Genomic DNA, 13,217 nt, shown 5'->3' with positions numbered 1-13,217 from the left:
TGGCATAATTTCGCTATTTGATACAAGTTAATTTTGTTGTATTGTTTTTTTCTTTATTATTTTCTTTTACGTAATTTGTACAGTATTTAAAACATTAACTTACATTTATTACGAAAATACTTACTGACTGTAAAACTTACAAAAATATAAAATGACTTAAACTCGTTTAACACATGAAAAGTTGTGACGACGCGTGGAAAGTTTGGAGTATGTAGATAACTGTTTTCTGTGCTGAATTTAATTTTTATGCAATACTTTTCCAATATCTTATTTTAGATACATTTCCCATCTTTAACCTCGATGTCTCTTTCCGTAATCCTCGCTGAATTGGTAGTACTCTTGTGCGGCGCGGACGAGTTCTTCTTCCTCGTCGTCGTCTTCAGTTCTTCCGTACACATCAAATCCAAAATTCCTGGTGGCCTTGGTTGGTTCATAGTTCTCATCTTCATCAGGCTGATAATATGGTGTGGTGGAAGTGGTGGAAAGTTTGGTCGTTGGTCTCGTCGTCGTGGTTGGAAGTAGCGTGGTGGACCTCGGAATGTTATGAACAACTTGTGGCTGATGCTGAACTTCTGGTTGTTCAGAAACAACATTGGCAATGTTCTTGTTTTGATTGGTCCTGATTTTTTTGCGGATAACTCTTCTCATGACGACTCTTGGTGTGGTCTCCTCATAAGCTTGCTCTGCAAGAATTTGTTCCTGTGGAGGTTGTGGGGATGCTGTTGATCTGGTTTTTGCAAAACCGTTATGTCTGGAAGCATCCTCCAAGAATGCGCTGAATGGCCTCGGGGTGTATGGGAGGACGGGTCCTCGTGGCGTGGGTTTGTTCGAAATAACTTGTTGTGGAGTCGTTGGTAGCTCCTCTTGGTGTGGCGTATTCTGTGGGCGAGATTTTTCATGCCTCTGTTTTGTTGGTTGTTGGGGACGGGTGATTGGGACACTGGTTGTGGGTGATTGATAATTAATCTCCGGAGCTTGAGTAGTGGTTGACTTTCGAGCCACGATAACCCTCACTGGTTCATAGTTCCTTTCTCTGTTGTAACTCTCCTCAGACGATCCTGACGATGGGGCAGGGGTTGTCAACTGTTTGTTTCGTGGGTCTTTAATTTTCAAACCGGCAGCAACAACCAATCGTTTAATGGCTGGTTCATTTATCTCGTCGGGAGTTAGATAGCGTTCTGGGGCCACAGTTGGCGGCTCACGATGTTGTTTCTTTTCGTGAAATACACGTTCCGATCGGACTTTCTCAAACTCGAAACTGGACTTGAGATGAACATCTGCCTTTGGCGGGGGTGGCTGTGTTTGATAAGTCGGTGCGGTGGACACATCTTGAGATAAATGGGGAACATGTTGAAAGTTGTTGAAATAAGCTGGTCTTCGGCTCTCCTCATGCACCTGACGTTCATCGTCCAAAGAAAGATCATCGAAGGAAACGGAACTCTTTGGAGCCTAAAAAAGAAACATAAACACAGCCATTAATAATTTGGACTTGACAGTGGTATTGAAGAATCCAGAGATAGACAATTTGAAAAGATGAAAATTATCCTAATGATTTGTACCCAAATGTATCTCTGATTAGGAGCTTCCCTTCCTACTTACAGGTTTTCCTAATGGACTCTCATTCAGAATTCGTTATGCAATTTGGTGGTGGTCATTGTGCTCAAAAGCAAAGACAAGTATACTCTTGTCCACTTCCCACCACACTTGGTCTTATTCTCCAAGTATCTTTCTTCAATTAAAATGATTGATTAAAATTAAAATTCATGACTTACAAACTTTATCTCTCCATGCTTTCTGGGGGTTGAGTGTCTAAATTTTTTGGAATCGGTGGGGGGTTGTGAATGACTGGCTTTGGAGGGTTTGTATTGAACTGTGGGGACTTTTTTATTCTGCGGTGGAACTGGTGCTGGTTGCTGAGGACGCGATTGATCTTCTTCTTGATACGATTGTTCTTGAACAGACGGCTGACGTTGTTGTTGTTGTTGTGGTCGTCTCTGTTGGGGTTGTTGTTGCTCGTAATTTTGCTGAGGTTGGGGTCTTTGAGTGGGAGTTGACGAAGGTCTTGGTTCTTCATACCGTCTTTGTTGCTGCTGCTGTTGCTGCTGCGGGGGTTGGCTGGGAATGGGAGTAGATGGTTGTTGGTTTTGTTGTTGCCTATGAGTCTGCTGCTGTTGTTGTTGCGGAGGTGCAGACGTAGACGATTTCGACTGACCATTATGCCTCACAGCATCCTCCAAGAATGCGCTAAATGGTCGAGGTGTGTATGGGAGAATAGGTCCGCGTGGCGTCTGTTTCTTTGGGGGTGACCCACCCTGTTGTTGCGGAGATGGTTGTTCCTGATATTGAGGTTGTGGAGTAGGTTGGGGGTGAGGTCTCTGGTGATGTTGCTCTTGTTGAGGTCTCTGCTGTTGTTGCTGCTGAGGTCTTTGTTGTTGCTGTTGCTGCTGCTGTTGCTGCTGTTGTTGCTGAGGTTGGCTTGGTGGCTGAGGTCGAGTCGGTTGACCATTATTAGAGATTGATACCTGTTTATTAGACACGAGACCTGCTGGGGGTGCCTTTCCTGATCTTTCAGCCGCTAACACAGATTCTGTCGGAATTTAATTTATACATATTAATATTTGCTGTCCTACATGCATAATTTGAGATGGTACAACATTGGTACATAGAAACACTTACCTGCATACTCCATGAGAATATGAGGTGGGATAGTTGCTCCTGGTGGGAGTGGTCCAGGCAGGCGGAGAACGATTACGCGTTTCTTTTCGGGCGTAGCGGATGCTTGGGTGGGTCGAGGAGCTGGTTGAGTGGGGGCAATATAATTCTGTTGTGATTGTGGTGGTTGCCTTCGACCTTGTGGAGCTTCGTAGTTGGACCGTTGCTGGGATTGCTCATAATTTTGGATAACTTTCAAGGCCTCAGCCCGTTGCTGTTCTCTTTGCTGTTGTTCTTGCTGTGTTTGCTGGGGCTTTTCGTAGTTTTGGGAGGTTTGCTGCTGTCGCTCATAATTTTCCAGAACCTTGAGTGCTTCAGCTCTTTGCTGTTGTTGACTCGATGTATGTGGAGGCGGTGGCTGATTGTAATTTTGCTGTTGAGGTCGTTGTTGAGCTTGTTGCTCATATGTTTGCGGTCTCTGAGACTGTTGGGGTTGTGGACGCTGTTGTTGAGGTCTTGGCTCTTGTTGCTGTTGGACGGGTTGTTTCTTGTGGTGTGGTGGGGGTGGTGGTGGCAAATCGTTGCTGGTAGCTTCCTCATAAGTTGATCCGTCCTTGGGTGGAGGCCCTTTGTACAATTCCTTGTTTTGCTCGTAATTCTTCGACACTTCTTCAGGGTCGCAGTTTACCTAATTCCAAACCAAAATTCTAGAGACATTCCCAGTACACAAGCTTATGTTAGATTTAAACGCAGCTCAAAGTGCCTCGTGATCATTCTTATAAAATAGCATTCATAAAATTAGTTCCATACGTTGTACCACCAGTCGCAAACACGTTTGTCCTGCGAATAAATGGTTCCATTGGTGCACAGGAAGCTTTGTTGAACTTGCGTCTCTGGATGAATGAGTATGATTAATTGAATTACCATGTATGGACTTATCGAATATGCTGCACTTACCATCGCATATATGCCACACTTGGCACCGAAGCTCTGCATCAGCGTAGAACCCTGGGATGCGACCAAGGCAAGAAAATGAAGATTTCGGAATCTTGTCATACGTTGGGTAATGAATATCAGCATTTCCTGTCGTTAATCAATGAAACTAATTAGTTCTGCATATACTCGCTTTCGTGGTATAAGTTGACGTACCAGGGATCACATTTACGCCTAAAAACGTGGATGAACAATAATAATTAGTGACTATTCCAAAATACAATAATTTTCAGAATTACCGTTAGGATACTCAGTCGATGATTCCGAAGCTCGAACGGTTTCTACAGGTTCCTGGTTAGCAAATTATTTACAATGTTATAAAATATACGACAATTTGAGTACCACTCGATTACAAACTTACATCCTCCTTAAGTGCTTCCTCGTAGTCGCGTGGTTCCACTCCGGCTGTAATCGTAACCAGAGATAAGTCTTTATCTTTCACCAACGCATAATAAAAATTCCAGAATTGTCCTTTGAAATGTGGCACTGCAGGTGTGACCACATAATGAGGAAGTAATTTCTGGCTACAAATTAATATTTTGGATAAAAACGGCCCCGTACATGATGCATGGTGGTGATAATGAGCCTCTATATTTAACATGGAGCATCATATTCCAGTGTTTGTATTTATTTTTCGCTTATTATGATACTTTTGTAGAGCTAATTTTGATTCAGAGATAAAAATCAAAGGTTTAAGTAAAAATATTTATGGTAATCAACCTCGATAAGAAAAAAACTGCCAAGGGTGCATGAGTACTAGAGTCAGAGATGAATATCAATTAAGTATCATGCAGTTCTCAAATTGCTGTGGTGTAGCTGAGTGAGTGGAAATTAGACCTCTTTTTCATTCTTGACCTTCAATCATAAAACGTGTAATTTATCGCTTATCGCTCCCTTTGTTGTGCTTGATTTCAACGAGTGGACGCCATGCACAAATCATCTCCCTCTCACCTCTATCAACCTGTGTATGCGCGTATTTTTACCTGTACCATCATCTTCCAACATCATGATCATCTTAACACGTTTTATTGACTTGATCTGATTTTTACGATAAATTTATTGATGATCTTCATTCAATAATAACTTTGTTGTAAAGCAAGGCTGATAAATAATAAGCTAATTGGAGCACAATATGTTCAGGAAATCCTAGTAAATTGACATTGAAATAATTTTTTAACGGTTTTTATGCATACATATTTATTATGTGTAACACCTACGAGCAAGGTGGTTCAGTTTGTTTAAGTATCAGTTTCAAGTGTGAAATAAATAAGAAACAGATAATGTTCTCAAGTTGGTATGAATCTCTGTACACATACGAAGGTGCATATAACGATTGCATAATTTTGAATGCACGGAATGTATTATTGTGTGTACCATTTTCTCGTTTACATTCTCCAATTAACACGTCAAATCAAAACCTCTTACTACTTGGGGTACTAGTTATTTTATGACAGTTTAGTAAAAGTTGAGCAACAAATGTAATAGCATATTTAATATATTATAGCTGCTAACTCGTGTGTGTGTTCATATTGAGATTTTTTATGAAAGTATTAATATCCGAACTATGCATAATTAGCTCTGCTTATGTAACATCTGAACATTAATTCATGTTAGCTCCTGTACGAATAGGCATAGTATCTGCAGCAGCCTTGATTAATTGTAATTATCATATTTAAGATAGCTTGGGATTACTGTAAACTAATCCTAAGCAGAAAGCTATTGAAACTGTGTCAGTAATCCCCAAACTCTGTAGTCCAACTTTCTGAACGGTTACACTGGAACTGAAATTGGAGGCAGTATGAGACAATCAAGGAGAGCCTACTTTAGGTGTTGTGTTGATCGAAATTCTCATTTACTCACTATCCATTTTCTCATTTTCAGTATACTCATCCTCAGATTTACGGGTACTGAATAGTGCTGATTGATTGCGAATCGCAATTTGCGATATCGCTGTTGAATGCATTGCATTCGGCCACAAATCCTAAATCCCCAACACTGAAATGTGTTTGAATGCAAAATGCTCAAGATTTGAATTTGCGGCCAAATGGATATTCGACGGCGATCCTAGCCCTTCCCAACAATTTACACAAGCAGGTAAAATTAAGCGTCCCAAAAATAATAATTGCTTACAAGCTCCCGGAAGAAATGTGGCCGGACCGATGATAACAAAGACGAGAAGACATTTTCTTAGCACAACTCCCATTTCGAATATAATTTAAAATTTCTCACAATGTCCACTTTTTTGCGTAAATGTCCGAGTTTTATCAGGTATTAGGAACGCCCAAATTCCTTTACAACATTATTTATTTATATGCACCCACCACAAATGTCGTACAATGCAGCACCCTTCGTATCGAAGTCCTGATTGGAACTGATTGCTCTCTGTCTCATTCTCCTGTAACTTTTACTTTCAATATTCGAACATCATCTCGACTCATCATCGTAAAATATGGACCAACAATCAAATACAAGAAATACACGACTACTACTCTAAAAGAGGATGGGATGAGAAGAAGATGATGATGAAGAAGATACCTTGCCGTGAGCGAGAAATATTTAGAAGAAGCAGCAGCATAAAAATGTTGGTCACTCACTCATAATAGTCATTTTGGCCATTATACATACATATGCGCATAAGTACGGATGGATGGATGGCTGCATTGTGGGGGCTACATGATCGAATTGCAATTTGCATTGTGACGGCAAGTGCAGATGGATAGCAATTTCTTCTATGAAAGGATAAATACAAAGTTGAGGGTAATAATAATGGGACATTGTTCACTCGCCAGATGAGATGAGACAAAACGTGAGTGTGTGACGCAACACAGGAGAAGATGATGCTGCGATTGGAGGAGATGCACCTTGGAATTTGCTCAACGATGCCAAAAGTTGATTCTCTCATGTTTAGTCGGAACCTAGCATTGCAACAATTATTGTCGTTCAAATTCTAAAATTTAGCTATATTTTTATGGTTTGTACATTTTTACAATTTTTACAACCTTAAATTAATACTAATTAATTAATCCACCACATACATTTCGCATTTTATGTAGTTGCAAACCCAACTATATTTACAAAAGACATCTTTCTGATGAGTTTTGTACTGTAAAATTATTGTACTAAAGATTCTTGTTGTTTATATTTAACCGACCGATTGATCCAGCCAGATTTATGGGCTTGAAGTGTGGGGAGAATTTTGATATGCAATTCTTGGTTAATTGGATGTCAAAAGTGCAATTTACAGAAAACTGTTGTAATTGACAGTTCAATACACAACGCATGATTTTACTGCTTACTCATCGTTACCAGAATCACTTATGTATATAAATATATTTGATTCCACTATCATTACCATGCAGCACTTAAAAAATAAATATAGTCACTGAGAATTTCAATAATATTTTTTCTAATTGAAATTATAATGGTAGTTTGAGGCGCATGTCCTACGACTGCTAATTTTACTAATAGGCTCACATGTTGAATAACAGATTCTATAGTTGAAAAAATTCAAGGTGATTCAGAAAGAAAGATCGCAATCCCATTAAATTCACATCAAATTTTCTAAATGTCAAACATTTTCCATAATTGGCATCAAATTTAGGAACGCATAAACAAAAACAATATTAAATACAAGAGTTGACTTCAAGGCTAAATAATCCAAATTGTTTTGAATTTATAGGATAGGTCTGCGTTAGATGTAAAAAAAAAGATTCCTAGATTTGTTGTGATCGCAGTTTCATTTCAATTTAAAAAGGCATATAACAATGACTTTTAAAAACAATTCTCATTTTTAATAATAACCCGGATCAACCCGTATATTCACAAAATAGTACTTATTCAAAATATTTTAGAAAATTGCAACAATTCATATTCTGAGACAATACGAATACCAGACAAATATGAAATATTAGCAATCCTACTTATCAACCATCCTAATCTGTTGTCTGACTGAATGATGAATTCACTTTCTTTTCCATTTTTAAACTTAAGCCTCAGCTCAGACAGTACGCAGATCAACCACTTGATTAGACATTCCATTATTCAGTCGTTGAATGTGAAATGACGATCACTTGCTTATCCTTATTTTGTTGGTGCTCTGGTGGGACATTTGGTTAGTTAAGTAATCTCAATCTGAATTCGATTACTGCTTCAATCTCCTGTCAAATTTTTGTTGGTCGTGAATGGACAGCAAATAATCAAGTCGATCCACTCGGTCGTGAGTGTGAATTATACAGATTGACAATTCAAAGTGGCGTTGGCTAGCTCAGATTACATTAAAAAATTGATTTGGTCATAGTCATCTCATCATCATCTTCATTTTGAATAACAATGTATCACTTTTACTCCTCTTCTTCCATTGTTGCATCAAAATATGAGGATGCACTGAGGACGAGTGCTGGCTGGCTGCATTATGACAGATTATTCATCACAACGTATGCAATATGTAATAACGAGCTAACTCTGCTAGGCAAATTTGGCTGGTTGACACACAAGTCAGGAGATCAATGGTTCCTGATCGAAGGTAGTGGGTCATCTCGTATACAAATACATACGTGTGAATCAGAAGATGGGAAGAAGAATTGATGACCACAAAAGGGAACTTTTTTGGCCACTGTCTGACTCAAGTAAGTACATTAAAAAATAATGAAAACAGACTTTTAAGTGCAAATGAATTGCTGTTAGGACCGTTTTTATTAGTAAAGACAGTAAAACGGCAAAAATTTGCAAGGGATGACCAATCTTTTGTTAGTGTAAATATACAGTCAACAAACCTGTAGAAATGAGTGACAAGTAGAGGTACAATTCATGTATGAATGTACTTGCAATACACCTTCATTCCATGATATTGTTCAAATTGTACAAATGCACACCTTACTTTTTCACCTTTACCCTCGCCGATTGCATAAGAATAATAAGAAGGCCTCCTTCAAAATCTTCAGTGATCCATTCGCCAGTCTGACTGGCTAAATGCAAATGCATTTTGCTTATACTTCCGTCGTAGCTACATAAATATGTACACGTTCATATATGATCATTGCAATGAATAAATAAAGATGATTTTGAACAATTTTGATACGACATCATGATAAAGTGTGTGATAATATAATTAGTACCCTTGTGATTTTTGTGCATATGCGAACTGCGTGTGGATTATTACCATCATGTTATTATTATTAAAATGATGCAGTTGCATCAGCCTTAAACTAATCGGTAACAGCGATCATCTAATGGGCTTTGTAACACTGACATACAAATGACATAGTCAACACACAAAACTCCAACTTCCTACAATTTATCAAAAGCTTGAGTAACAAAGTCAGCCAACATGACATTTTGATTTTATTAGCTGATGCAACTCGTTCCGCGTTGATTATTTAATAACTGAGTATTTATTACTTTTTATTATTTGCTTGGCTAATAAATTTACAAATTAAATTGACAAAATTGATATTATTCCATTTTCCACTGGCAGACAGGCGAGGCCTCTCGATCAGGTTGTGCATATATATTAATGTACATGCACATGTACATCTTTGAAGATGAGTTTCCACCCTCCGACTTGCATCAGGAGGAAGAATAGATGAGACGAAATTATGCATAGAGATGTTTGTTGTGATCATGGGCTTGTGGTTTTCTGTTGTAACAACAATGAGATAATTAAACTTTGTCGGCATCCTGCTAAATAGTTGATTAAGAAATTGTTGTACAATGCAGGCACATTGGCCTGCACATTGGCCAGGCCGGCCAATGTGCATATTTTTTGACATTGAACACTATGTTGAAATTAAAAGAATCTGTGTTAAAGAATGCTTTAATTTAAGTGACACATTACAATAAACCACTTATGTACATGTATCTTTGACAAAACTAAATAAACTTTGGAAATATGAAACTTTATATGTAAATAAACCGTCGCAAACGCGCATACGGAAGTAGCTTCAGACTTATTTCACCCCAACCACTCCTACGACATCGCGGGAACACTAAATTTCACTGTATTTCATCTACAGATTCAATTTTTTGAAAAATCTCATTTTGCCCCGACCACACCCCCTGGCGCCCGGGGGGTGTGGCACAACGGGGGAACTCAAAATTTCACTCTATTTCATCCATTGATTCAATTGCACTAAAAATCTCATTTTGCCCCGACCACACCCCCTGGCGCCCGGGGGTGTGGTCCGGTTGCACCCAAAAGTTGATAGGATCCTCCCCCTGGGGTCTTATGTATGATGGCGAAAACCGATTTCGATTATCTTTATCCGTTCTCCCGTTATCCTGCTGACAGACGGACAGACAGACAGACGGACAGACGGACAGACAGACAGACAAAGTCTTCACATAAAGTAGCTGAAGCTACTTAATAATTCAAGTAACAAATTTACTATTTGCAAACTTTATTTCTTATGTAAAAAATACAAACAAAGAAACTTGATATATGTTTAGGTATGTATAATTCACATTCCGATTAAACATAAATTTCATGGGTGTACTTTAATAGATCCTTCGCCGCGTGTACTTTTACTTTTATTAACATGATTTTTGGCTTTGGCATTCGATAAAAATTCAATTCGATATAAATAAAAGGAGACAATGTCCAAATTTTTAGAGTGCATCATGTCATGAAGGAATTGTATGAGGGACAGAAAGAAGATGACCCATCTTTCCCTGACGCGTATTGACACATTTAATTGAGATTCCTAAAACAAACCTGTTTCATTATTTGTTCACGGCATCATCATCTCACTAAAATGTATAATTCTGTATTGTTTTTATTGTATTTTTTGTGTGATTTTTTCGAGTCCACGTAGTCCACGAGCAAATGCAATAAATATAAACAGTTCGACGTTTTTTGCATTTATGGGGGTGCTTATATTTAGGCTGAATATTCAATAAAACCAATAATGATGTATCTGGGAAGCGGTGCACAGTGCACACATGTAGATAAATTGTCTATGATAATCATAATATTATGACATTATGACAGAGGTGACACGAAGTAACCACGCTAACATACAACATACATTCATACACAAATCCAATGTATTTAGATGAATGTATGGCGTATTTCCTCAAAATAATGATTACATTTGTATTTGTTTTATTCCACTGTATTACATAATCTAATAATACACAATGAAGATTACCTTTTTAAGTTATTTGGAAAAATGAAAATTAGTGTCGCATGTGCTACAAATATTATTTCATGTCTCGACAAATTGTTGAATAGACTGAAATCCAATCATGTTAAAAGTTTTATAAAGTTGATTTTATGACTTTGGATCGTGGCAGCGTATTGGAAGCTATTGCTTGGTTGAAAATGGGTTAATTTCGCGTTAAAGAAAGGATTGACATTTCTGCATACGGATTATCGTCATCATATGAAACAATGAAGCATGGGCAGACTTAGGATTAGCGACAAGTATTAAATTGAGTTGCATTAAAATTTAATTTTTTATATTTATAAATGTAACAATATTTTTGACAAGCCAGGAAATGGATTGGAAGTGTAATATGTCATTGTCTATTGGCCTAAATGTGAATCTTTATTTCTATTCATTTCGTCCATCTTTCGCTTGTGTGTGGTGTGTAGTGAGTTCTTTCAGGAAACTAATGGTTGATAATGATCATTAGCAAGAATCAATTGAATATCAGGCTGCATTGTATTAAGGTGGATGGATGGAAGTGAAAGACATTAGTTAGTTTAGTTTACTTCACATTGGTCGTCGTTGAAAAACAAATTGAAATCATTGTTTCGTATCAAATATCACTCGGTCACTCATTGTCTTTACTCAGTTGCTTGTCAATGAGAGAGAAGTAAGTTGGGTCGTGACGACGCGAGTCACGACACCTCCAAAAAACTGATAAGGCATGGCGATAAGTCCTGTCAGCACAATGTTACAAAAAAAGAAGAAAAATTATGATGTAAACTGAAGACGAACAAGTGATGAATATCAAAGTAAAACTAAACCATGTTGTATGGCTGCCAACATATAAGCATACATTTCGATAGATAGACACCCTTCCTGTGTCCCAATTTCTGTGCAATCATCATTTGTAATTTAATTGTAATTTGGTAATTTTAATTATAGTAAAGAAAATAAGACAAATATACACATATGTCTAAAATTATCATTATTATTAGCTCCTGCTTATGAAGTAAGTAATATCTTCCGAGAACTACTGTGATTTAATTTCTAACAATTTCTCAGTATTTTTAGGTTTTCTATGGTTAGACTAGAAGAACTATATTATGCCCCCAGGTGTGGATAAGATTTTTGTTACAAACAAAAGCCTATAATTTCATCACTTGTATTCCCATCCTTCTAACTTAGGATTAGGAGTCCTAAATATGCACCCAAAAGCCCAAAAGTTATCGATGCATCGAAAAATCGTATCGAAAAATACAAGTAATCGTTCTTACGTGTAGTGCATAGCGCACTGTTTCTGACGAATTTGACGACTCGACAAGAAGAATATAATCCATTGTACTATAAAATGACAATAAAAGTACCACTCCAAATTTAAGCAGAGAAATAACTAGAATAAGTACGTGTAAATATATAGTTAATATTTATCTATACCAATATATCAAATATTGTCAGATACTTTAGTGTGGTTTGAATAAATATAAACACATACATTACATATATACGTACATACATATATAATCAAAGTAATCAATGACTTATTATGCTGGTTCTCATTTTTGTGCAAAATACATCATCTTCATATCTTGCTTGTAATTTGGTGGCATGTCATAGTGCTAATCTAACTCCGTATACTTATCATAAACTTATTCAACTTCACCCATAATAAATGATGTAGTGTTACGTATTATTCATGTTATGTATGATTGAGAATATGATTTGCATGGGTTTTAATTTTCTTATATCATGGGGCGTTTTTTAAGAACTATATTTCCTATCTTGGTGGGCTAATTCCTGGACAAACCTGATGGTGGAATATGTCGAATATGTCCTACTTAATGCCAATCGAATCGTATCGGATAGTGCATTATCCCATTATCTTCGAGCAACATGGATCGTCCAACAAATACGACTACAGACAGAATGCATACTGCAACCACCTTTTAGATTTATTTAGTAAAGTGAATCAGATAAAGCAAGTGAACACTGATGTAAGTATTCAAAATCATTTAATTGACAACTGGCTGTCCCAAACTAAAGTTAATTAAGTGACGATTTTTGGAATTGTGCATAATTGCATTTGTATTCACGTATAAAACTGATAAGATTACTTATCCGGTTTCTAGTTATGCTGATTTTTTAATTATGCAAATTTATAATCATGCAAAATCATAAATAAATATTGTTGGGCAAGTAAATGTCCTCTGTATGTTAGCAATGCATATACATACATGGGGACATATATGAAGATAAAAAGAAGGAGAACATCAACCAAACTTTTTAACTAACCAAACGCATCATTATTTAATATTGAAATGGCGTCTGTACTCATTACAGGCACAATTAATAGTAACGAAAAGTTCTGTACCTGCACACATTGCATTATATAAATCGATTTGATTTGGATTTATTGGCCCTTCCCAC

The 13,217-nt window shown here is 37.2% G+C and overlaps 1 protein-coding gene and 1 long non-coding RNA gene across 2 annotated transcripts; both read right to left on the bottom strand.

The window, feature by feature from the left end:
- Positions 1 to 31: 31 nt before the first annotated feature.
- On the bottom strand, positions 32 to 6,030 carry LOC110847769 (bromodomain-containing protein 4). Its single transcript, XM_022094769.2, has 9 exons — positions 5,776 to 6,030; positions 4,007 to 4,050; positions 3,885 to 3,936; positions 3,802 to 3,819; positions 3,610 to 3,735; positions 3,463 to 3,545; positions 2,677 to 3,340; positions 1,773 to 2,587; positions 32 to 1,449 (listed from the first exon to the last, which is right to left on the bottom strand). The coding sequence occupies exons 1-9, from the start codon at positions 5,846 to 5,848 to the stop codon at positions 292 to 294; spliced, it is 3,033 nt and encodes a 1,010-aa protein (XP_021950461.1). The 5' UTR covers positions 5,849 to 6,030; the 3' UTR covers positions 32 to 291.
- Positions 6,031 to 9,016: 2,986 nt separating this feature from the next.
- On the bottom strand, positions 9,017 to 12,262 carry LOC118434053. Its single transcript, XR_004833752.1, has 2 exons — positions 12,068 to 12,262; positions 9,017 to 9,280 (listed from the first exon to the last, which is right to left on the bottom strand). It is a non-coding gene; the product is annotated as an uncharacterized LOC118434053 (long non-coding RNA).
- Positions 12,263 to 13,217: the final 955 nt, after the last annotated feature.

The sequence above is a fragment of the Folsomia candida genome, unplaced genomic scaffold, assembly GCF_002217175.1.
Source record: "Folsomia candida strain VU population unplaced genomic scaffold, ASM221717v1 Fcan01_Sc001, whole genome shotgun sequence".
In the NCBI taxonomy this organism is placed as follows: Eukaryota; Metazoa; Arthropoda; class Collembola; order Entomobryomorpha; family Isotomidae; genus Folsomia; species Folsomia candida.
This window is presented reverse-complemented; position numbering and strand designations above follow the sequence as displayed.

What these genes read in the sequence shown, in the direction of transcription:
- LOC110847769 (XM_022094769.2), bottom strand. Translation starts at nt 5,848, where the DNA reads ATGGGAGTTGTGCTAAGAAAATGTCTTCTCGTCTTTGTTATCATCGGT. An exon ending in AGTGTGGCATATATGCGATG is followed by an intron (nt 3,546 to 3,609) that starts GTAAGTGCAGCA and finishes TCATTCATCCAG; the next exon opens with AGACGCAAGTTCAACAAAGC. An exon ending in AGCATGGAGAGATAAAGTTT is followed by an intron (nt 1,450 to 1,772) that starts GTAAGTCATGAA and finishes TTTCTTTTTTAG; the next exon opens with GCTCCAAAGAGTTCCGTTTC.